At 43.3% G+C, this 27,224-nt stretch overlaps 1 protein-coding gene across 1 annotated transcript in view; it reads left to right on the top strand.

The window, feature by feature from the left end:
• The window catches only part of cntn5 (contactin 5), a 918,586-nt gene that overhangs the window by 246,543 nt on the left and 644,819 nt on the right, over positions 1–27,224 (top strand). Inside the window, exon 2 of the mRNA XM_034168485.1 lies at positions 19,795–19,912. Within this exon, the coding sequence (XP_034024376.1) occupies positions 19,858–19,912 (55 nt within the window). The 5' untranslated portion in view covers positions 19,795–19,857. The remainder of the gene's footprint in view (positions 1–19,794; positions 19,913–27,224) is intronic.

Genomic DNA, 27,224 nt, shown 5'->3' with positions numbered 1-27,224 from the left:
GAGAACACATTCCGTGTTTAGAAGGACATGAACTTGCAGCATTCCTCCATGAGGCGCGTGTCACGGAGGCCTGCTGTCCTCACGTGGAAATATATAGAATATATAAAACATCTTTCACCTTTGCGCTGGGCTGCAGCGGCCAGACACAGCGCACCTCATCCACGTCTTTGTTGATTTCAGGCATTTTCCACACTGATTACAGACCAGCGATGGTAGCGCAGTGGTAAAGTTTCCATCTGGTAATCAGAGCTTACAGGTTTCAATCCTGTAACTTACTTTTTTTTCTTCTTTTTTTTACCAGGGTTATTTAACTGTGGGGTTCTGTATTGTGTCCCTCTTATGATTATTTATATCAACCCAGTGATAGTCACTAATTATACAGCTGTTTTTTATTTTATTGTTCTCCACATCAGCAGAGTGATGTGGTGCTGCTGCTTGCACTGTGTTCCTGCTCGAAAAACACCGTCGCATGCACAAACCGTCATACCAGGATCATGCATGCCTCCCCGTCGGCTTGATGTTTGCGTGGTTTGCTTATGACATAAGTCAGAAGGTCACTTCGGTTCCCTTGTTTTGACTGACTTGCCGCAGTGGATCTGCATGTTGAGTTGGCTTAAATATTTACACCAGACGCCATTCCTGATGCAACTCCATATTAAATGGAGAATGGGAAGGGGGGGTTTTGAAGCAGCAATCTTTTGCACTGAGAACAAGCCCCCCCAACTCTTCCTGACCGTATGGAATATTAAATGGTGTTGATCCTGGAATAGGACTTCCCACAGTTATGGTTATAGCATGTTGTACACATGCATCAATTCCAAGAGACCAGGTTCTACAACATGCCAACCAGCCAGCTTCAGCATTGGCAACACAACAGACCTTCCCCAAGCAGAAATATCATTAACTTTCTAGACAATATTTTCCCCTCTGCACTGACAGCCTCCCAAATGAAAGTTGCCATTTCAAAATTGATAATCCACCTTGTCAGGTCACAGTAATAGTACGATGCTGGAAAGTCTGGCCTTCTCATTGTGGCAGATGGCAAAAGGTTGGCAGTGGTCACATCTGGACAATGTTTCAGGGAGTTTTAAAATGGAAATTTGGAGTATAAAATGCCTTCCGATCACATGAAACTAGTTGGTGTTGTTTGGATTTGTCATCCTTGTCATCTGCTCCCCATGGCAGCATGCCAAACTGATTTGGTTTATTAGCTAACACAACAAATTCTGCCTTTTTGTAGTTTGTCATGACATTTATTTCATTTAAATAATCACAAAGGCCTTCCCGTATCCGTTAGTGTGCCAAAGATGTCTGCATATATAGCAAATCCAATGTTTGTGCCCTTGGCCAACAGTGAAATTGTTTGGCTGGCATGTTGTTCATCTGGGTATCTCTGGATTTATGTGTGTGTCCAACACACTATAATCCTAACCATGATAAGTCCTGTTGTCATGTTAGTTTTCTTTCTTTCTTTTTTTAATCTGTAGATTGCATGATTTATTGTTTGTTTATTTTGACTCCGAGCATGTCTGTATGTACATATTGTGGGTCAAACCTTCCACCTGGCAAGTGATATTGCTCGTGTCTACACGAAGCAGATGCCATTTTGATGTCCAGTGCCAGTGTCCTCTAAATAAGGATACCACTTGCAATTATGCGGCCATGTTGGCTGAAAAATTTGGTGCAGTCTGGTGCATGCTGATGCACTGATATTGTCAGGCCGAGTCTGTCAGCATGCACAACTGCTGTGCTTGGCCTCATACCTTAAGGTGCTTCACAATGGTTCATGGACACAGGCCCTGAAAGACTCTATGTCAAGATCTAGAATCTCATTGTCTCAAAAAAAAAAAAAAAAAAAAACTACATGGAGACAGGCTAACATCATGATGCCAGTCATTTTTACAGGGGAGGAATTCCCAAAAATTGACCAGTCTTTTTTAAATGTTCATGGTGGGTTCCATCCATCTATGGTTATTTAAAGAATTGCAGTGGTTCATCACTCTCTTGCCAACTACTTTGGTCTGCTAGGATGGACAACGCTGATTCACCCTCATGCTGGATCATACAAAGAGATATGTGCCACATGGCCAAAATGTTGGTACTGTTGTTCCCTCACAATGCAAGTGATACTTATCTCAGTCTCCCTAAATAACTGTTTGTTTGACAAAATCATGCCAGTAGTACCCAAGGGTCCTCTGAATAGACCTAATATTTAAGGCATCCAGCCATCATCTTAAGTCATTGGTGCATTGAAGTTTCATAACCATAGATTATGGCAGGAAGTACTGGGACCTGAAAGACTTGGACCTTTGTTCTCCTGCAAAGGTATTAGCATTGATAAACACCACTACCCACAGACCTTATGACTCATAAGTTGTAAGTTCTTCCCAGGTGTTGTTCAATGAATGAACCATGAATGTCACTGCAGGAACAAGTGAATGTCTTTACAATACTTTTCAGTACCTTCACGACATACAGATACATTTCTGATGGCCATGTCCAGGAAGGCATTAAAATTCTGTATCTTTGTCTACATCCAAGAAAATCACAAACCCACACAATATTGATATAATATTGTCCATAACCAGAAAGCGTTTGTTCTTCAAACCACGAAAAAAAATCCAACATCTAGCTTTGCCTGGCACTATACATAGCATAACATTCAGATGCACCTTCCATCAGTGGGTCCACAATACATATACTTGCTTGCCTGCACATTCTGTCATCAGTTGCACGCAAGAGTGTAATATTAGTATGACAACATATTATGGCCAATGTAGAGGGAACAAAAATGGAGGGAGAAACGTGACTCTGTTTCTTATAGAGCCATTCTCAAAGCTGTTGCTGTTGCATCTCAATGACATGCACATTAGTCATATTTAACTCTCCCCCGACACACGCAATATTATATAACTGTAAGACACGATAAAATGAAGTGCTGGCCTCTGCCTGCACTCTGACATGTTCGCACCTTTCACTTGTGTCTGCTTCCTCAGTGCCACAGAACTGTGTCTGGCACAGCCTGGTTTAAAGGGAATGACAGATACCTCTCTGATTGGTTGATATTATGTTGGGATTACAACACGCCCATGCATAATGTACATGGTAGATCCAGCCCCTTGGAGCTGACATTTCAAACCACTTAACCCTCTGGGGCCGACGCTGTCATATACGATGGCTGAGCACAACTTTTACTAAATTTATAATTTTAATTATGATAGAAACTTACTTTTTTGCAGAAAAATTAACTAAGCGGACTTTCGAGCCAGCCATCCACCATGTTTGTACTCCTCATAGAACCTGTGTGGAGGTGCACAATGTGAGTGTCCAATCGGAATTGGTTCACCGTGACATGGTTTTCCAATGTCTTATCATAGGGCAGAGCAGTCTCAATTGGTAGGCCAAAGATTGTTAGGAGCAGCGATGTGTTACTCAGTGCAGGAACTCATTCCAAAAGGGAGTCAAACTCCATGGAAGTAAAAAGTTTGTGATTTAGGCCTTTGTGTAATAGCAGACAGAAATTGTTTTGAGATGTGGCATAAAGACAAACAAAACGCATAGACCATTTTGTATATATTGTTCAAGATGGGCATTTGTGTTTATTGTTACAACCTTTATTTTATATATTCTTTTGCACAAGATCCCAAACTACCTTTATAAAGTTGCAATATAGTTGCTTAATATAGTTTGCTGCGTATTTTGAATAAATGTGTGTGAAAATTATTTCCACTTTATTTTTTCCTTTCTTATTTCTGATTGTAAACCTTTATTACACTTATAAAACACCACTATAGCATATATATTCTGAAGGTACAGGTTGTTCTGAAAAAAAAGAGTCATACCACTTGATTGTGGGATGCAGGGTGAGGTTTTAACAGCAATAATAAAACATTTATGCCAGGCGAGTGAACTGTCCAAAAAAAAAAAAATTCCTTCAGACCCCAGAGGGTTAAATAGCAATGTGCACTAGGACATGCCCTAAATGGATTTGTGCTGTCTGCCCAGCTCATTTTTGCATTTGCCAACAAGACCAGGCCCATTGTTTTTGTGTTATATTACAATTTATGTAAACACCTAAGATGATTAAATATGAGAAATGGAGGAAATCAGAAAGCAGCAAAATATCTGTGGATGTGCATTCCATCAAGCATCACTGCTTCAGAACACGACATGCATAATTCCAGCGATGTGCTGCTCACCTCTTATCATGTTGAAGCAGGTGAGAACCTTTCCTTTTTTGTGATTTTCTGTGAAGGTGTAGAATCCTCTGCACAGGATCAACTTTCTATAAATCAGCTCACTAACACTGAATACTTTGCACACTTATCCATCTCAGTTGGGTTAGTGGCATCTGAAGCATGTGAGTTGAAGAGGGTGGGTCCTGTCAGATCAAACATGCATCATTTTGTCAGCACAACACCATCATTAGTCTTTCACTAAAAGATTTCTGAAAGCAATTTGTAAGTGGGTATGCCTGCTGGATAAAAGTTTTAGTGATAATGCAAAGATTGAAATTGCCTCATAAAACTGATGTTGCTGCCCTTCTGGAGCAGTGGACAAAGTGTCTCCTAGAGATATCATTTTTTTTTTTTTAAGTGTGATTGGCTTTGTTTTGTGGTGGCACTTAAAACTCCTGCTGACATACCTGAAGCATTGTAGCTACTTCATGATTCATCTGAAATTAATCTGGTGCCTAACCCTTCCCAAGGTAGTCTCCCGGGTGCAGACACATCCAGATAAAACATTTCTTTGGTGTATATATATATACACTCAACAAAAATATAAATGCAACACTTTTGGTTTTGCTCCCATTTTGTATGAGATGAACTCAAAGATCTAAAACTTTTTTCACATACACAGTATCACCATTTCCCTCAAATATTGTTCACAAACCAGTCTAAATCTGTGATAGTGAGCACTTCTCCTTTGCTGAGATAATCCATCCAACCTCACAGGTGTGTCATAACAAGATGCTGATTAGGACACCATGATTAGTGCACAGGTGTGCTTAGACTGTCCACAATAAAGGCCACTCTGAAAGGTGTAGTTTTGTTTTATTGGGGGGGGATACCAGTCAGTATCTGGTGTGACCACCATTTGCCTCATGCAGTGCAACACATCTCCTTCGCATAGACGTTGATCAGGTTGTCAATTGTGGCCTGTGGAATGTTGGTCCACTCCTCTACAATGGCTGTGCGAAGTTGCTGGATATTGGCAGGAACTGGTACACGCTTCGTATACGCTGGTCCAGAGCATCCCAAACATGCTCAATGGGTGACATGTCCGGTGAGTATGCCGGCCATGCAAGAACCTGGGACATTTTCAGCTTCCAAGAATTGTGTACAGATCCTTGCAACATGGGGCCGTGCATTATCCTGCTGCAACATGAGGTGCTGTTCTTGGATGTATGGCACAACAATGGGCCTCAGGATCTCGTCACGGTATCTCTGTGCATTCAAAATGTCATCAATAAAATGGACCTGTGTTCTTGTCCATAACAGACGCCTGCCCATACCATAACCCCACCGCCACCATGGGCCACTAGATCCACAACATTGACATCAGAAAACCGCTCACCCACACAATGCCACACACGCTGTCTGCCATCTGCGCTGGACAGTGTGAACCAGGATTCATCCGTGAAGAGAACACCTCTCCAACATGCCAAACACCAGCGAATGTGAGCATTTGCCCACTCAAGTCAGTTACGACGACGAACGTCAGGTCGAGACCCCGATGAGGACGACGAGCATGCAGCTGAGCTTCCCTGAGACGGTTTCTGACAGTTTGTGCAGAAATGCTTTGGTTATGCAAACCAATTGTTTCAGCAGCTGTTCGAGTGGCTGGTCTCAGACGATCTTGGAGGTGAACATGCTGGATGTGGAGGTCCTGGGCTGGTGTGGTTACAACGTGGTCTGCGGTTGTGAGGCTGGTTGGATGTACCTGCCAATTCTCTGAAACGCCTTTGGAGACGCTATGATAGAGAAATGAACATTCAATACACGAGCAACAGCTCTGGTTGACATTCCTGCTGTCAGCATGCCACTGCACGCTCCCTTAAATCTTGCGACATCTGTGGCATTGTGCTGTGTGATAAACTAGCACCTTTCAGAGTGCCTTTTATTGTGGGCAGTCTAAGGAACACCTGTGCACTAATCATGGTGTCTAATCAGCATCTTGGTATGGCACACCTGTGCGGTGGGATGGATTATCTCAGCAAAGGGAAGTGCTCAGTATCACAGATTTAGACTGGTTTTGTGAACAATATTTGAGGGAAATGGTGATATGTGTATGTGGAAAAAGTTTAGATCTTGAGTTCATCTCATACAAAATGGGAGCAAACCAAAAGTGTTGCGTTTATATTTTTGTTGAGTGTATATATATATATATATATCTATATATATATATATATATATATATATATATACTATACGGAGGTCTGTTAGAAAAGTATCCACCTTTTTATTTTTTTCAAAAACCATATGGATTTGAATCACGTGTGATTGCATCAGACAAGCTTGAACCTTCACGCCTGTCGGTTGCGTCATTCACCTGTGAGTAGGCTTTGAGTGAGCACTGGTCCACCCCTCTCGTCGTTTTTTTTATTGCGAATAAATGTCTGAATGATTTGGAGCTTTGCTGCCATCAATTTTTTTTTCCAGAAACTGTGAAAGACCTCCAGGTGGACACCGTTCTGAAAATTAATATGGCTTTCAGGGACGATTTTATGGGGATTATACAGATTAAGGAGTGTTACTGCCGCTTTAAGGACGGCCCACACTGCTGAGAGTGCGGCGCACTCCCAGCGCCGATCGACAGGCTCAGACCCCGCTGAAACAACCAGATCATTTCCAACGTGACGGCTTTGTTGATCCGGGACCTCGTCTGACTTTCACAAAAGGCAGAAGTCATGGGCATCAGCACTTTTTCGGCACATTCCACTGTTACAGGAGTTTTTTTATGGAAAGAAAAGCGGAGGGACGCGCCACGGAGCCGTTCATTATGCGGCACAAAACCACCTCCGTGTTGGTCTCACAAAGACAGCTTTCATGTGGATTTCAGATGGATTCCGGTTTGCTTTTCAGTCGTGCGATTATCTGATTGTGATTGTGCATGAGCTGGACATGCCCGAACATGTCCTGGAAGGCTTCATCACTGCGTTGCTTTGCGCCATGCAGCTCCACCGCGACGCGTGGAATTCCGCTCCTCTTTCCATGACAAAAACTCCTGTAACATTGGAATGTGCCGTTCATTTCTAAACTGGACGCTGTCTTGATCTGGTATGTCGTCTGACTAGCACAGGAATTGTGAAAAGACGTGGACATCAGCACATTAAGACAGATGTGCGGAGGAGTCCTTACCGGTTGTGGTTCATCATTACAGATGTATACATGGCGACACAATCAAGTCCTCAAGGTTCTTGTGGATGCCCTGAATACACAGTGTGTGTTAGCAACCAGCTTTCAAAAGCCCTGTCGGGAGATTCCATTTGTGAAGGCTGGTTCTACGGTCAGGAAAAGGCTTAAACAGGACACTGCTACCTCTGTTGGTGCACTGAGACAGTGGAGCATCAAGGCAGACATTTGGAAGGCTTTAGTCTTTCCACACCAGATTATGCCGCAGAGTGGTGACTCTGGATAGTACTGTCGTCGGATGATGCAAAGGCTGTCATGTTGGTTGAACTAACAGTATCATGGGAGACCAACATGGAATGGGCCTATGAGAGAAAACTGGCCAGGTACAGTGAGCTTAAGGGACAATGTGAAGATCGAGGTTGGAAGTGTTCTGTCTACCCAGTAGAAGTTGGTGCCGAGGCTTTGTGGGGCGCTCTACCATCAGGTTTTTGACCGACATTGGTTTGCCCCCGAGGCTGAGGAGGGCCACTGTGACCAAGCTCCAGGAGGCAGCTGAGTCTTGGGCCGGGAGCCCTAGTACCTAGTTCTTGAGCTGAGTTGTTGCCGTCACCCACCAGGTGGCACCCTTTGGGTACTGCTGGGGCTGCCCATACATGTCGTCTCCTACTGGAATAGGCCCCGAAAGGAGGTATGGGTTCCAGCTGAGGATGGTGGGTGATAAGCAGGGAATTGAATTCCCTGTATGAGCTGTATTGACATAATAAGACTACTGGGAAAGGCCAGTTTTCCATCGGAAAGACGATTGACTATCGGAAAGACGGTTGACTACCTGAAAGAAGGAGACAGCCTGGAGAGACGGCACCTAGGGGCCTGTGGGTTGGCAGCCCACAGTGCCAGTGAGAGTGCTCTGGTAGTACAATCACACCTTGCTAAGCTATGAGTAATACTACTGGAGAATACCCCCAGGGCGACCCGAGAGGGGGGGAGAATGAGGAGCCCAAGGATGATACCGTTGACGAAACTGGATTTAGCCCACGGACCACGACAGCTTGTTGTTTGGTGTTCAAGAGAGTTCAAGACAATAAAAGGGATGAAGATCCATCGGACTAAGATGGGGTGTCTGAAAGCTGCAGAGCAGCGCAGATTGTCTAGTCAGAATAATTGTTGATAAGGCAGTTGAGGGGAGCATGGGCCAGGAGCAACACCACAGTGCCCAAGTACCCCCAGCTCAGCGGCAGTTAGCACCCGGCGATGTTGAATCCAAGGAGTGGATCAAGTGGCCAAAAATGAGTGATTGTTCCTGCTGGAAGGATCTTGATGATGAGCTGACAACAGTTCTTGAGTGTAGTCTGAGAGGAACTGTTGAAGAGGCAGTGGAAGGATGCTGCTCAGCATCAGAAGGAAGGCTTCCTGGTACTCATGGAAGATATCAGGAAGCGAATTCAGGCTATCAGTAGGGCTGAGTATGCAAGAAAGAAGAGAAAGCAGAAGAGGAGAAAGAGGGAGCGGTTTATTAAGAACCCATATAGTTTTGCAAAGTCCCTCTTTGAGCAAAGTAAAAGTGGTACACTGAAAGTCCTGCAGGAGGAGTTGGAAGAACACCTATGCAAAACCTACTCAGACCCCAACAGGGATGCGCCATTGCCGGACATGGATGGGCTACCCAGACCAACAGAACCAGGGGTAGCTTTTGACATGGAAGGCTTGAGATGGTCTGAGGTGCAGGAGAGTGTGAGAAGAGCAAGAGCAAAGAGTGCTCCAGGAGTGAATGGACTCTCGTACAGATTGTACAAGAAGTGCCCTAAGGTACTGAAGTTCCTGTGGAAGTTATTACGGCTGATGTGGGACCGGCAGGCAGTCCACATTGATTGGTGCCTAGCAGATGGACTTTATATTCCAAAAGAGGCTGAGTCAGTGGGTCTGTCACAGTTCCGCCCCATTTCACTCCTAAATTTGGAAGGGAAGATTTTGTTCAGTGCTCTGACCAGAAGGATGAGGAAGTTTGCAGTGGAGAATGGTTACATCAATACATCAGTGCAGAACGCTGGCGTGCCAGGATCTCCGGGCTGCCTGGAACATGCTTACATGATCTGGAATATTATCCAGCATGCAAGGCAGGAGAAGAGGAATCTCCATGTGTTCTGGCTTGACCTTGCTAATGCATATGGGTCAGTGCCTCACATGTTCATAAAGAAGGCTATGGAGTTCTTCTACATTCCAGTGACAGTCAGGAAATTCATCATGGCATATTATGGTGCTTTCCACATGAGGTTCTCTACAGTTGAGTACACCACCAAGTGGCAGGCGTTAGAGGTAGGCATACCTATGGGATGCACCATTTCCCCACTTCTGTTTGTGCTGGCAATGGAGATGTTGATCAGAGGGGCGGAGCGGGTGGCACCTGGAGTCAGGCTGGCAGATGGCATCATAATGCCCCCAGTGAGGGCATTTATGGATGACATCACTGGCTTGATTGAAGTGGAAGAGAGAGCAAGAGCATTACTGCAGCGGTTGGATGAGCTGATGGACTGGGCACGGATGAAGTTTAAGCCTAAGAAAAGCAGAAGTCTCTCCTTGGTAAAAGGCAAGCCTAAGAGTATCCACTTTGAGATTGCTGGTGGGAAAATTCCCACAGTCATCGACGAACCAGTCAAGAGTCTCGGAAGGTGATACTCCCTCCCAGTGACAGACAAGTACAGAGGTGGTGAGGTGCAGGAACAGCTAGAGGCAGGACTGAAGGTAATAGATGGTTGTGGCTTACCTGGTAAGTTTAAGGTATGGTGCTTCCAGTTCGGCTTGCTGCCAAGGATTCTCTGGCCGCTCCAGATGTATGCTGTCACAATGACCAAGGTGGAAGCTATGGAGAGATCAGTGAGTAGCCACATCAGGAGGTGGCTTGGAGCACCAAGATCATTGACCAATGTGGCCCTGTATAGCTCATCAGCAAAACTCGTTACCTACAACCTCTCTGGTTGAAGAATTTAAGGCAGCAAAGGCCCTGGTGTACCTCAAGCTGAGGGACTCCAAGGATCCCTTCATCAGGGATGCTCAACCAGATGTGGAGTGTGGTAGGAAATGGGTTGTGGCAGACACATTGGACCAGGCAGAGAATAACCTCAGACTGAAGGAGATTGTTGGTGCTGTACAAAGGGACAAGGTGGGTATTGGTTGGAGAGAGAACAACTGGTGGTCAAAGTAGAATGGGAGGGATAGAAGAGGTATGGTGATAGAAGAGATAAGGAGGATGGAGGAGGAGAGTCGGGCGGTGAGGGCAGTTGGCCAGGCGCAGCAGGGGTCCTGGACCACATGGGAGGATGCTTCAGAGCGTAGAATCAGTTGGTCCAACCTGTGGTCCATGGAGCCACTCCGCATTAGCTTTCTGCTGCGCTCAGTGTACGACCTTCTGCCAACCCCTGTCAACCTGCAGAAGTGGAAGTTGGTTGAGTCCAATGCATGCGTCAGATGTGGAAAGAGGGGTACATTGGAACATGTCCTTGCCAGTTGTGGTTCATCATTACAGATGTATACATGGTGACACAATCAAGTCCTCAAGGTTCTTGTGGACACCCTGAATACACAGTGTGAAGCAACCAGCTTTCAAAAGCCCTGTCGGGAGATTCCATTCGTGAAGGCTGGTCAGGAAAAGGCTTAAACAGGACACTGCGACCTCTGTTGGTGCACTGAGACAGTGGAGCATCCAGGCAGACATTGGGAAGGCTTTAGTCTTTCCACACCACATAGCAGTCACCACTCTGCGGCCGGATATAGTACTGTGGTCGGATGATGCAAAGGCTGTCATGTTGGTTGAACTAACAGTATCATGGGAGACCAACATGGAATGGGCCTATGAGAGAAAACTGGCCAGGTACAGTAAGCTTAAGGGACAGTGTGAAGATCGAGGTTGGAAGTGTTCTGTCTACCCAGTAGTAGTTGGTTGCTGAGGCTTTGTGGGGCACTCTACCATCAGGTTTTTGACCGACATTGGTTTGCCCCCGAGGCTGAGGAGGGCCACTGTGACCAAGCTCCAGGAGGCAGCTGGGTCTTCGTCTGCATGGATCTGGAATAAGGGCCGGGAGCCCTAGTACCTAGTTCTTGAGCTGAGTTGTTGCCGTCACCCACCAGGTGGCACCCTTTGGGTACTGCTGGGGCCGCCCATACATGTCGTCTCCTACTGGAATAGGCCCCGAAAGGAGGTATGGGTTCCAGCTGAGGATGTTGGGTGATAAGCAGGGAATTTAATTCCCTGTATGAGCTGTATACCGTCGTAAGTTCACTGTATGTTAAGATAAAAATACATGGCTGACAGAAGAAAGTGAAAACACTTATTTCCATTGTGGTCCATTTAAAAATCAAATGAGAAAATAGAAGTAATTATAAATGATAATAATAATAATAATAATAATAATAATAATAATAATAGTATATATGAAAACAAGAACCTAAACAATCTATAAATACATTAAGAGAGTAAATTAACATAAAAAATATGTAATTAACTGAAAATATGTGTTTCTTTCTAAGAGTTCTTTTTAAAACTGTTGAAGTCTAAGATCTAAGTTTTTTAAAAATATTTTGTACTCACATGCCATTCCAACTGATTATAGAAACTTTGCATAATTTATTACCACCCTTGAAAAATGTCAGCTACCTATTTTATAAACACTATCCAACCAAGAGTCCATGGATCCCCATGGGCAATGTGCTAGTAGTGTTATTATAACCTCAAAAACCTGACAAAAGTTACAATTATACAAACATGTACATCATAAGAGCAAAATCCATTGTTCGTTCTTGTTTTTTAATTCAGTTTCTTTGGTGCAACACTTTTATCTTCTTGTACTATTTGGCAGCCCCTCCATCATATTGCTCTTTACTGAGCTGTTTAGGAGAAAATGTTATCTCTCTGTGGAAGAGTACATGTGTTACTCCATAGCCAGAGCACATAACTCTGTTAAGGCCCCCATCCCAGTACCCAATCACTCACTCATCTTCAACCACTTAGTCCAATTAAGGGTTGCGGGGGGCTGGAGCCCATCCCAGCAGCCATAGAGTGCAAGGCGGAGTACACCCTGGACAGGATGCCTGTCGCAAGGCCACATATAGACAAACAGGCACATTCACAGCCACACACACACCTATGGACAATTTCAAGTTTCCAATCCACCCTACCTGCTTGTCTTTGGATGTGGGAGGAAGCCGGAGCACCTGGAGAGAACCCACGTCCCAGTATGCTTTAATTTAATTTAACCCTCTGGGGTCCGAGGGCATTTTTTGGACAGTTCACTCGCCTGGCATAAATGTTTTATTATTGCTGTTAACAGCTCTCCCTGCATCCCACAATTGAGTTTTATGTCTCTTTTTTTCAGGACAACCCGTGCTTTCATAATATATATGCGTTGTTGTGTTTTGTAAGTGTAATAAAGGTTTACAATCAAAAATATGGAAGGAAAAAGTAAAGCGGAAAATAATTTTCCACACACATTTATTCAAAACACACAGCAAACTATAGTAACTGTTTTGACACTTTATAAAGGTAAGTTGAGGTCTTGTGTGAAAGACTGTCCAACAAAAAGGTTCAAACAATAAACACAAATGCACATTTTGAACAATATATACAAAATGGTCTATGCGTTTTTTTGTCTTTATGGTAAAAGCAACAGAGTTATCCAGTAACATTCACATGCTAGTGGAACAATCCTGATAGTTACACACTTTTTGTTTGAGCACATGAGATTGTCATCAGAGGCTCTCAAAAAAATTAACTTCGATAAATAATAAGTTAACTGAAAAGTTATCTTTGATAAAGATAAAATGATCAACCACCCAAAAATGTATCGGAAGTTACAGATAACCGATAAATTCCAGTATTGTCTCTGGTACATTTGCAACTACTAATAGACTGAATTTGAGTTTTAACACCACAATCGCTTCTGGTAGCAATAAAAGCGACAACAAACCCAAACAATGAGCCCACACTTCTGTCTTTGAACATCTTCCCCCCTGCTGGAAGCTCTTGTTTACTACATAGCTTCCAGCACAGAACCAGCCATAAAGCCCAGCTCTCTACCCAATCACAACGCTCCGGTCAGACGGAGGTCTTGGAAAATAAAGCAGTGCTGACTTATGGTTTTGATTTATAAATAACATTAATACCGATAGAATAACTCCATTAATGTCAATTCTGTCATTTGTACAAAGTTAAAATATAACATATATCTTTTAATGTTGAATAATGCACTAATTCTGAGTTTTTGTAACAAACACAGACAGGTTGCAAAGGATTCTGGGTAAAATGTGCCTCTGCTAAACACTGATTGGTTCACTCATTCATTATGTAAACCAACACATTAATGTGACGTGTGTCGTGTGCTGTTGTTTATAAATAAATGTGCTTTTGTAAAATATTCTATTTTTTTATTTGTAAAAACAGGCATTTTTGTGGAGCCCTGGAAGTGTCATCGCAAAATGTTTTGCATGTGGAGAGAATGTGCGCATGTTTTATGATGTTGTGTGCACGTTTTATTATATTGTAAAACATGCACTCAATATTGTCTTGACACATAAGTGTTGGCTATTCTCCTTATTGACGTTTCAAATCCCACAAAACCTTAGAGAGGTCGCCGCGCTGGGAGATCTCAGTAACATTGAGAACTGCATTGAGACGCTCTGATCACGCTGCACTTTAACCGTCCGCTGCACACAGACAACACCATTAACATTGCAACATAAAACTATTTTTATATTGTGCCTAAAACTCTTGTGAATACATTATCTGGGTTTATAGACATTGTTATTGTGTTTATTTTATGCAAAGAATCACAGGCTGTCTCTCCGTTATTTTCAATGGGAGCTGCTGTGAGCTACAATCGCTTCCTGATCATGTCGTTCTGGAGGAAAGTGAAGGTTGCTCTTTAATGTCTTGATTATTGTTCTTTACAACACTGTTTGTCCTCTTTGTTCCAGACTAATATACATATATAATGTGTCTGAAATTTGGTTTGCGTTTATTAAATTCCACACAGATTAAACGTAACAGACATTGATTGACAGATTGTTATAATTATTTTAGCAAGTTTTCAGGGTATCATGCAACAGTCTCTTATTAATGTGACAAAAAGCATAAAAAAATACATTTTGTAGTATAATATTAATTTACAACTGTCATCATGTTGATTCTGTATATGTTGTTGACTGTAGCAACTCTCTGGCACACAAGGGATTATGGGATACTTCAATAGGGTGAATGAACACTACTGGCCAGTAGATGGCAGTAGAGACCTTGAAAACTTGCCAAAACAAAATTCCAGATAATCCGTGTCTGTTACATTTAAGATGCGTGGAATTTAATAAACACAGACAGAATAACAACATCTAAAAACCCAGAGAATATATTCACGAGAGTTTTAGGCACTAGAGTTTAATGCTGTTGTCCGTAGAGCCTGATCAGAGTGTTTCACCCTATCCTACCCATAATGCACTGCTGGACACAGCATATATCCACACTAAAACCTTAAAAATTAGCACATTACTTTAAAACTAAAACGTATATCTGATATTTTCACTTTATAAAACTTGAGACATGACATTAATTTAAATAACTTGTCCGACATTAGTTTGGTTAACAGTTGAACCAAATGTTAAAAATGTATGCCTCTGGATGACTTGGGTGATATTGCCCATGTATCAGTATGGGGTTAAGAGAAATGAGTTTTTATTGATTGATTGATTGATTGATTGATTGATTGATTGGGGGACCACTTCTCCTTTGTCTACAGAGGACAGAGCGGTTTGTTCTTATAGCAGCTCTTCTCTGTTTTGCAGAGGGTAGAACTACACATCAGCTACACAACATTTAACAGTTAGGTGCTCAACTGATTTTAAGTTTTATAAATATTTGTAGCTGTTCAGCTTTATTTACACATTATCGGTCTAAAAATTATTGGACAAAAATTTATCACAAGATAATTTGTCTGATAATGGTTTTTAAAGTTATCTAAAAAGATAATCCAATAATGAAAACATTATCTTAGGTAATTATTGGTTATCGGATTATTGGAACTGTGCCCACCACTGGTGATTGCTGTGCATAATGGCGCAGGGCGCATTTGGGGCCCAATAGTATGTACTCATTGGAGCACCCAGGGGGCTATTCAAATGGGCCACCTAGTAACATATCACTCCTGAAAATGATCTTTGGCTTTTCACGTGAGGTGAATCTGCCCTACGAATGGATTTTGGAAAACTATGTGACGGTGAACCAATTCCGATTGGACACTTACATTGTGCACGTCATCACACAGCTTCTATGAGGAGTACAAAGATGGCCGATGGCTGACTTGAATGTCCGCTTAGTTAATTTTTCTGCAAAAAAGTAAGTTTCTATCTCATATCATTAAAAAGTTAATAATTTAGTAAAGCTTGGTCTTAGCCATCATATACGATGGCGTCGGCCCCAGAGGGTTAAACCACAATCAAAATCAAAATCCTTAATCCAGTGGATCTGGATCTGGAGCATCCATAAAATCAAACCTCAACATCAGCCTAATGGTTTATACAGCCCATCGTTACCACAGACTTCTTACAGAACTGGTACACACTACCTGTTATAAAAACAGGGAACCTTTTACTGCATGTACTGTAGCAACACGGAGTACATGTTTTGTCATTGTAGGTCTCCAAATGAACACACCTTATTGTGTCTTTTTCTCACTAGGGCTGAACAGTGTGCCTGAATATTTTCATTGCAATGTGCAAATTAATATTGTTAAAAAAAGAAATTTATGAACTTTTTTTTTTTTTTTTTTTTTAAGATATTAGACATTATCACAGGCAGATCTCGCAGGTCTGGCAGGTGGGTGTCAGTATGGACACAAAGCTATTCCATGAGGTGTTCTCATCAATTTATATTCATACTCTTCTGGTCAGTTTGACTAGCATGCTGTTGTTGCCATCATGCTAATTATCTCATTTGTAGAAGTTTGACATTTCTCAATTCTAAGACACATCATAAGTAAGTTTCAGTGGGGCATTGGTTGGCACTCTTGTTTTGAGTCCACTATAAGTTCCTTGCTGTGTGGAGTTTGCATGATGTTACTCTCTCTGAGGTTTTTGATGGCACTCAGCATCAAAAACATGCTCATTACCCTGCACATCGTTGAAGTGGCAACATCAGGGTATTGTTTCCACAAATGTGTGTGTGTGGTGTGTGCATTTGTGTGTGTGTATGTATGTGTGTGTGTGTGAGAGAGAGAAAGAGAGAACTCAAAATGGCTACATGAATTCCCTTCAAACTTGGTTTGAATATTAACTGAATATATGTCTGGTGTTGATTAGATTTTGGAGTAGTTTAGTAAAATGTCAAAGTCAAGGCTAAACACCTTTTTTGCATATCTCAATAACCAAGATGCTGAGATGGATCAAACCTCATGGGAATATTACTTCGACAGCTACCGAGAGGTGATTAGATTTTATAATAGCTAGGTCAAAGGTATCTCAACAACCCATGAGCTCAGAACGATGATTTAAAGCGTACCAATTTCACCCATCAGAGGGGCGAATATGGTATGCTTTTTTGTCCTTGTTAATGAAATCTGTTGCATGGCAGCTGCATGACACATCAACTTCTCAAATATGTTGAACTCAAAGCTAGACTGCCTGATATTTTAGCTTCACGTTTGGCAAATGCCCAATCAGGAGACAGCCTTGAGAATAGTTTAACCTCAGTGCTCAAAACCACGCTCGACATGATTGTGCCATCTTTGTTAAAACCACGCCCCGCCAAAACACAGTCACCTTGGTTCAATAACTTGCGTGAACTCAAGCATAAGGCTAGAGGTCAAGAATGGAAATGGCGTAGTTCAAAATTAGAAGTATTCCACCTTGCGTGGTGTGATGCTATCTTAGACTATAAGCATGCACTACTGGCTACAAAGCAGACCTACTCTGATTTGATCAGCAAAACCAAGCATAACTCAGAGTTCTTTTTCAACACTGTGGCAACACTTATACATGGACAATCACCTGTTTATCAGTCTCCTTTTACAGCACAAGATTTCCTGAATTACTTTGAGAAGAAAATAGAAGACATTAGGTTAAACATATCCCAGCATGCCTTAACCCAGCCACTACACCCTGCTACTGAGGTGGGTGCCATTACTGAGGTATTACTGAGATTTACAAAATTCAATAATATCTCAGTAGGCGTGCTGATGAAACCCGGAACATCTACAAAAAGCAAAACCTTCTTATTTGATCCTATACCAACAAAAATGTTTAAGGACCTGTGGCCCACTCTTGGGCCGACTGTGCAGGAAATTATGAATCTCTCATTAACTTCTGGATCTGTTCCTAAATGTTTCAAAACTGCAGTGATTAAACATGATTTAAGAAATCTAATCTCAATCCCAGTGTATTGAAATCTATAAGCCAATATCAAATCTATCATTTTGCTCTAAAATTCTGGAAAAAGCAGTTTCACAGTAGCTCGTGACCTACCTTACTGAGAATAATGTCTTTGAGCCACTGCAGTGTGCTTTTACAAAATATCATTCCATAGAGACAGCTCTCAGTAAAGTGGTGAATGATCTTCTGTTTACAATGGATTCGGACACCACTGCGGTTCTGGTGCTGTTAGATCTCAGTGCTGCATTTGATACCGTGGATCATCATATTCTACTCGATAGGCTGGGGAATCCTTTTGGGATTACTGGGAATACTCTTGCGTGTTTGACGTCATACCTGACCAGTCATTCTCACTCTGTTTTGAACACTACCTCTAACCTTAGTGACATGAAATTTGGGGTTCCAGAGGGGTCCGTCTTAGGCTCACTGCTTTTCTCCCTTTATATAGCACCCCTTGGGCACATATTGTGGCATTTTGGGATTACCTTTCACTGCTATGCTGATGATACTCAGTTATCCATGCTGATAGCTGCTGGTAATTTCATCCACATAAAATCCTTAGAAGATTGCCTTGTATCAGTGAGAAGCTAGATGTCTAGCAACATCCTACTTTTAAACTCTGATAAGACTGAAATGATGATTATTGGTCCAGTGAGACATCAGCATCAATTTGACCAGTTAACAGTTAGCCTAGGTTCATGTGATACATTACACTGTCAAAGTGAGGAACCTTCTTGTAATTTTTGATCCTACGCTGTCCTCCACATTTGAAAGAAGAGGAGTACTGCTTTCTTCCACCTCCAAAATATAGAGAATATTCATCCCACCCTGTCTATGGCTGATGCTGAGACCCTGATTCATGCATTTGTCTCTTCTAGATTGGACTACTGCATTTTTCTATTTTCTGGTTTACCGCAGTCCAGCATTAGGGGTCTCCAGCTTGTTCAAAATGCTGCTGCCAGACTTTGAACATGAAGCAGAAAGTCTGACCACAATACACCCATTTTGGCATCTCTTCACTGTCTCCTATCCCTATGAGATCAGATTTTAAGGTTCTGCTACAAGCCTAATTGTTCATGCACTGGCACCTCCCTACTTAGCTGACCTACTTAAACCCTACGAAGCGTCCCAGGGTTTGCGTTCTCAGGGTGGATGACTAGTTTGTGTCAGTAGAATGAATAAAAATTCTGCAGGTCACAGAGCTTTCTCTTATCATTCCCCTGTTCTGTGGAATGATCTCCCTGCTTCAATAAAACAGTCAGATTCTGTAGAGACTTTCAAGTCCAGACTTAAGACGCACTTATTTCCCCTTTCGTATGGCTAGCATACTGGAATAGTATGTTACTGTTTTTACTCTTTTAAATTAATTTTATTAGAAAACGGAGTGAGCCACAGCCTCAACTTTATCTAAATTCTGGGTATTTTAGTGAAGCTTAGGCCTTGTGGCCATTTTTTTCTTCTTTTGTTTTTCTTGTTGCTTAATGCTGACAAATTATACTGTATTTGTTGTCTTTCTGATGCCTGATTCTGTTTTTTTTTTTTTTCTTTTCTCTCTTTTTGAGGTGCGGCTACATCCAGAGATTGGTGTGGTATCTGTTCCTGAAACCCCTCTCTCCTGTAAACCGGCAACATTTCCAGTATATTCGTTTTGTGTATTGTTTTGTATTTTTTGTTGGTAGCATGGCCCACGCAGAGGGTCATCCTCTTTGAGTCTGGTCTGCTTGAGGTTTCTTCCTCAGAGATAGTTTTTCCTTACCACTGTTGCCTGTGTGCTTGCTCTGGGGGTTGGTAAGGTTAGACCTTACTTGTGGGAAGTGCCTTGAGGCAACTTTATTGTGATTTGGCGCTATATAACTGAACATAAATTGAAAAATGAAATTGAAAAACATAAAAGGGGATTATTTGATTGGATGTTGACATGAATATGACACTGTTGTATCGTGAGAGCAGTAGAAAGTTTTGGACTGGTCGCAATGTTCTTTGGAATTCCAGGTAATCTGTGTTATATCCTCCTGCTAACTGATGTTTTTCTCTTTAGGCACAGCTTTAATGAAGAAGCAGACCTGCTAACATTCTTGCAGACTGACCCTCTTCAACAAGTATGGGGTCACAATGGAAACCATTTCTCCTTCTGTCTGTCATCAGTGGCCTTTCAGGTAAGAAATTCCAGGTGGACTTTTCAAAGTTACCTGTGAATCTTTTCACATCTTGTGCAGAAGAATCTCTTTTAGAAGTGGCATTAGAGCATATATTGCAGAGCGAAGAGAGGCTGTCAGTGTGACAGATCTTGGAGAACCATCATCATTGACTGATGTGAGAAGAAACTTGTGTTTTTCCGGTTAATGAAAGCAGGAAATACATATTTTGTCAAAGTTTTTAAGTGTCAGAGATCTGAGAGTTTTTCCACACTCTTAATATGGGAGGAGACATATTGTAGTGTAAACAAGAATAACAGACTACTATCATTGCTACATTATTGCTACAGTCCTGTATATTTGGTCGACACAATTTCTGTTATGTGTCGGACGCAGCTCGGAGAACCGACCAGCGTTTGAAGGACCCAGTATGAAATAAGCAGAGCCCGGTACAAAGGCTAACTGAATTTAATACATAACAGTGAAAATGTGATAACAAAAAGATGCGGCCTGGCATGGTGCGCTCCCAGCAGCGCTAACGGTCCGGAGCCAGAAGCTGTTTCGGACCCAAGGACCCCGCCGACACCCCCCAGGTGGCCGCAACAACCGAGTCTGTGAAAGAAGGAACCATTATGTGAGTCCACACTCTACACACAGAACACTTAAAGGTGTACAAACAGCAAACACTTCCTGGCTTGATTACTGATCAGCTTCCCAACCTGCAGGCATGGAACATCCCGTTCACAAAACTCCACCGCAGTGGAAGCTGATACATGACTAACATACAGCTCAATACAATAAGGTGTGAGGGACACCACATTTACTGACTGTATAACTGTTAGTCACAAAATCCAACGTACCTCAGGAAGTGTGCTGACGAGCGTGAGACCTCACCCCCTCCTCTTTCACAGACTGTGCATCAAACCTGGACATTCTCAGCGTCCGCTGCTGATGAGATGGCTCCCGAGACGACGATCTCACCCGTCTGGTCACAAGGTCGAGTCTCTGGCAAATACACACTGTGCACTCCAGTCTTAAATGCCAACATGCTCCAATCCATCCAGATGCACCTCAGCTGTGAGTCCTGACGAGTCGCAGGTGATCAGGGTGAGGTCCTGACAGCCTCAGCAACACAGCCACTCAGTCCCAATGCACGCCACCTGGGAGGAAAACAAACAGACAAACAAACCGGCAGCCAGGCCCCCCCCAGCCATATAACAGTACCCCACCCTCACGGGAAGCCTCCCGGCGACCACACACACCTGGCCCAGGAGAAACACCCCCCTCCAGGGACCATGGCTGGAAACCGCGTCTGCGTTCGTCCTCCAACAGACTGGTTGAACTGGCTGCATCTTTGCCCTTGTTTGACAGTCTCAGCACAGGTGTGGCCAGGAGTTCCTACACCTGTGCGGTCAGCCTTTAACCAAACATGTGTGATTAGTCATAACACAAAACAACCAAAACACCCCCCCCCCCCCCCGCCCCAGGGGACCGTCCCATCAAACCCCAGGGAAGGGGAGAAAAGAAAAACAACCCACATGTAAACTCACAAACAAAAATGCCAAAATACCCCCCCTCCTCCCCCCCAAACGACACGCAGGGACCAACACCCCCCAGAGGGCCACCCGCCAGCTCCAGGAGTAATAACCACGGCCGAGGTCCCTCTGGGATCCACCGTCACCCACGGGGACTACCAGCGCCCCCCAGAGGACCACTCGTCAACCCCAGGAGACGCCTCCCCTCACGACCAATGGACCCAGCCCCGGCCGTCCACGGCTAGATGGACCCAACGCCTTTTCCCCCCCAGAGGACACCACAGTCAAACCCTGAGGGCGGAAACTGGGGGAGGGAAAACAAAAAAAAAAAAACCAAACCCCCCCCCCCCCCCTCCCCTCCCGGGTGCAGAGGCCACCTGGGAAACGCCCAGCACAACCTAACTGCACCCCTCCAGCAATGCCGACACTACGGCACACCCGGCTGGAGTCAGAGGAGAAGAGAGGGCACAACAAAAAACAAAGAGAAAAAACAACCCAAATACCACCCCATCACCCCCCAGGGGACCGCTCCATCTAACCCTGGGGATGTGAAACAAAAAGAAACAAAAGAAAAAAAAAAAACAGACCAACACACAGTTGTTTGGGTCCCCGTTTTTCTTTTTTTTTTTTTTTTTTTTTTTTGTTCTTGGTTAGCAAAGGCTACAGGGTCACACCCCCAGACAAATAGTGGACAACAAAAAAGAAAAGCCCACACAAAAACCAACTCAAAAAACACCCACACAAAATAAACTAACAAAACAAATCAGTGAGTTATACCGTCAAGCTCAACCAAATGGAACACACCTGTTCCTACTCCAGAGCTTGACGGTACCGTGATTCAGTCACCACAAGGGGGAACCAGAGTGCTAAAAATGAAAAAACCCCTTGGGCGACAGAAAAAAACAAACGAGCTGCTTTTGTGTGCGCAGCTGAGTGCAACACACAACCAAAATGTGCTCAACTAAATAACGCCGGAGCTGATACAACAGACGCAGTAGTTACCTTTATCCGGGGAAACGGGGCTACGACTGTAACACAGGAAGCCCAGCGACCCGTGCTAACAGAGCTCCGCCGTGCGCGTGAACCCATTACAAACGCACTCTTGCAGCTCCCGTTTACACCTCCCATCCGGTCGGAGTGTGACGCGAAGCCGTCGCCAGTCACACTCCACCACGATCCACGGATGAGGCACAACACAGGAACACGGCTGCAAGAGAGCACAAATTAGTATCCAGTAATGGGTCTCACACACGCACCTTCCGGGCGGAGAGCCCCGCAACTGATCCGGATAACCACTGAACGTCTGCTGCCGCCTTCCCGGCGCGTTACCGTCTCTGCTAACGCTGGGTCCGTGATGTTTGGCCAGAGACTACTGTTATGTGTCGGACGCAGCTCGGAGAACCAACCAGCGTTTGAAGGACCCAGTATGAAATAAGCAGAGCCCGGTACAAAGGCTAACTGAATTTAATACATAACAGTGAAAATGTGATAACAAAAAGATGCGGCCTGGCGTGGTGCGCTCCCAGCAGCGCTAACGGTCCGGAGCCAGAAGCTGTTTCGGACCCAAGGACCCCGCCGACACCCCCCAGGTGGCCGCAACAACCGAGTCTGTGAAAGAAGGAACCATTATGTGAGTCCACACTCTACACACAGAACACTTAAAGGTGTACAAACAGCAAACACCTCCTGGCATGATTACTGATCAGCTTCCCAACCTGCAGGCATGGAACATCCCGTTCACAAAACTCCACCGCAGTGGAAGCTGATACATGACTAACATACAGCTCAATACAATAAGGTGTGAGGGACACCACATTTACTGACTGTATAACTGTTAGTCACAAAATCCAACGTACCTCAGGAAGTGTGCTGACGAGCGTGAGACCTCACCCCCTCCTCTTTCACAGACTGTGCATCAAACCTGGACATTCTCAGCGTCCGCTGCTGATGAGATGGCTCCCGAGACGACGATCTCACCCGTCTGGTCACAAGGTCGAGTCTCTGGCAAATACACACTGTGCACTCCAGTCTTAAATGCCAACATGCTCCAATCCATCCAGATGCACCTCAGCTGTGAGTCCTGACGAGTCGCAGGTGATCAGGGTGAGGTCCTGACAGCCTCAGCAACACAGCCACTCAGTCCCAAATGCACGCCACCTGGGAGGAAAACAAACAGACAAACAAACCGGCAGCCAGGCCCCCCCCAGCCATATAACAATTTCAGTAGCATAAATCATGCCAGATAACATCTATCTACAACCCCAATTCCAATAAAGTTGGGACATTGTGTGAAATGCAAATAAAAACAGAATACAATGATTTGCAAATCCTCTTCAACCTATATTCAATTGAATACACCACAAAGACAAGATATTTAATTTTCAAAATGATAAACTTTTTTGTTTTTGTGGAAATATTTGCTCATTTTGAAATGGATGCCTGCAACACATTTCAAAAAGGTTGGGACAAAAGACTGGGAAAGTTGATGTTTGCCCAAAGAACACCTGTATGGAACATTCCACAGGTCAACAGGTTAATTGGAAACAGGTGAGTGCCAAGATTGGGTATAAAAGGAACATCCCCAAAAAAGCTCAGCCATTCACAAGCAAAGATGGGGCGAGGATCACCAATTTGTAAACAAATGCATGAAAAAAATAGTCCAACAGTTGAAGAACAATGTTTCTCCATGTTCAATTGCAAGGAATTTGGGGATTCCATCATCTACAGTCCATAACATAATCAGAAGATTCAGAGAACCTGGAGAACTTTCTACACGTAAGTGGCAATCCTGAAAACCAACATTGACTGCCCGTGACCTTCAATCCCTCAGGCGGCACTGCATTAAAAACTGACATCATTGTGTAAAGGAGCTTCCCTTTTGGGCTCAAGAACACTTCAGAAAACCATTGTCAGTTAACACAGTTCGTCGGTACATCTACAAGTGCAAGTTAAAACTCTACCATGCAAAGCGAAAGCCATACATCAACAACATCCAGAAACACCACCGCCTTCTCTGGGCCTGAGCTCATTTGAAATAGACAGACACAATGTGGAAAAGTGTGCTGTGGTTTGATGATTCCACATTTCAAATTGTTTTTGGAAATCATAGACGTCATGTCCTCTGGACAAAAGAGGAAAAAGACCATCCAGATTGTTACCAGCGCAAGTTCAAACACCAGCATTTGTGATGGTATGGGGGTGTGTTAGTGCCCATGGCATGGGCAGCTTACACATCTGTGATGGCACCATCAATGCTGAAAGGTACATCCAGGTTTTGGAGCAGCACATGCTGCCATCCAGGCAATGTCTTTTTCAGGGACATCCCTATTTATTTCAGCAAGACAATGCCAAGCCACATTCTGCACAACTGACAGGTCTGGACTGCAGGCGACAGCCGATTGAAATTGTGTGGGGCATTATGAAGTGCAAAATATGACAACTGAGACCCTGGACTGTTGAACAACTGAAGTCATACATCAAGCAAAAATGGGAAAGAATTCCAAATTTCAAGCTTCAACAATTAGTGTCCTCAGTTCCCAAACGCTTAGTGAGTGTTGTTAGAAGGAAAGGTGATGTAACACAGTGGTAAACATACCACAGTCCCAGCTTTTTTGAAACGTGTTGCAGGCATCCATTTCAAAATGAGCAAATATTTGCACAAAAACAATAAAGTTTATCAGTTTGAACATTAAATATCTTGTCTTTGAGGTCTCTTCAATTGAATATAAGTTAAAGAGGATTTGCAAATCATTATCATTGTATTCTGTTTTTATTTACATTTTACACAACGTCCGATCTTCATTGGAATTGGGGTTGTACAATATCAAGATGCTTCTGTGTGTGTATGGCTCACATATTTCTCTGACTGTTTGTAAGATTGGCCTCAGCTTTCAGATATGGCTTGATGCACATCATGATGATGTGCATCTTTTATTATGACATTATTTTGGGATTAATTTTCAAAACCTTTATTTTGAAGTCAACATCATTACCTGCACAAGGTGGAACGTTCTCACATACTCTCACGAGCGCCACCACCTTAGTTTATGGCAAGCTTGTTTTTCCCGAACGTCTATACAGTTTTTGTATATTCTGTGTTAGTACGCGCCTGCGGCCAATGTGCTTGATGAATTCCTGCGCAAAAGTAGCTCACAGATAATTGTGATATTTGAGCTTGTGTATCTTGTGTGTTTTTACGCCTAAATGATTGTAAGTCAGCACTCACACTCATCAAGCAGCATCTTCTCATGTCAACAAATTCGGTGCCATTTTGCAAACAACCGGACACTGGGTCAGGCGAAAGTAGTCCGGTGAGCTCAATCTGTGGGTGATCTCACAATGCCAAAATAGCAGAAATGTTGCTCCAATGAGAGCAGGATGCTGAGCATACACCATCTTCAACATGGATCATTGACAAAAATGAGTCACTCTCTGCCTTAAACAGATGTTTATTTCAAACACAGTCATGGGGGAGAGGGAAGAAATAAATTAAAGAAATAAATAATACAGAAACACTCTGAGAGATATGCGAGCCACAGACACACACAGACACACAGACGCTTCTTGCTTTATTATCACAAGGTGAAACATTCTCACGCGCCAGATTCGACTAAGACCATCAACAAAGCTCACACTGTTCTATAGGAATGCATACTTCCTACAGGCACTGCACTAGTTTTCTTAAAGGACAAGTTTGGATAGAATTCATAACAACTCAGATTTGGGCTATTACAGGTCATGTGACATATAGTACCTGTATTAGTTTGTGCACTTGTGTGAACCATCTGCAAGCATACACCAATCAAAACAAACAGCTACGGAGACTGCCGAAAACAAAGAACTCATTAGTTCTCATGTTTCCAACAGCGTTTCCGTCACTCTGAGCAAACATCCCAGCGCTCTGTTGAATGGAACAGAGCCACAGATTAATTGCAAAGTTTACATAAGTGTGATTTTGTGTCATGATTAATTTTTTTGAAGTGACAACTGTTAATTCTGATGCAGTCACAGGAAAAAAAAAAATTAAGAGTTGGGGGTGAAGTGTGTCATCTCCTCTCTGTGTGAAAAGCATTGAACCGAGCGGCATGCACGACGCCAGTTAAAAGAGAGTCGTGAAGTGTTTCACGTGTATGATCACAGCGGCACTTATAGCAGGATTTAAATAGTGTCATCCTCTGGTACAGAAAGCAGACTCGGCACATATCAGAATCTGAAATCTGACAGACTCTCTCAAAACAATAAGAGTTGGGGGTGAAGTGCGTCTTCTCATGCAACAAGCATATTCGTGAGCTGGTACAAATTCCAAATCTCCTGAAAATAATTTATTCCTGACTTTTTCCAAGCATCTGCTTGCAGGTCCACTGATCTGAATGAATGCTGAGCCATCACTTGCACATGAATGGTCAATGGACTGCATTTATATAGCATTTTTCCATCTATATCAGAAGCTCAAATCGCTTTTACAGTAATGCCTCCCATTCACCTAATCACACACACACACACACCGATGTCAGACTGCTGCCATGCAAGGTGCTCACTACACACTTGGGAATAAAGGACCTTACCCAAGGGCCTTTGGTGATTTTCTGGCCAGACAGGGGTTTGAACCGAGGATCCAGTGGTCCCAAGCCCACTGCTTAGTGGGCTTGGGACCCCATGGTCAGTAACTTCATGATTTGATGTTGCAACATTCTTTTTTGTCTGTTGTCTTGAATGAAAAATGAAAACAAGCTGTCCAGTGTTTTACATTACATTTTAAAATAAAACTTAATTGTTGTATTAAATTGCGATATGAACTG

Source organism: Thalassophryne amazonica, chromosome 4 (assembly GCF_902500255.1).
Source record: "Thalassophryne amazonica chromosome 4, fThaAma1.1, whole genome shotgun sequence".
NCBI classification, from domain to species: domain Eukaryota; kingdom Metazoa; phylum Chordata; class Actinopteri; order Batrachoidiformes; family Batrachoididae; genus Thalassophryne; species Thalassophryne amazonica.
Note: the sequence above shows the minus strand (reverse complement) of the source record. Positions and strands in the feature narration are given on the sequence as shown.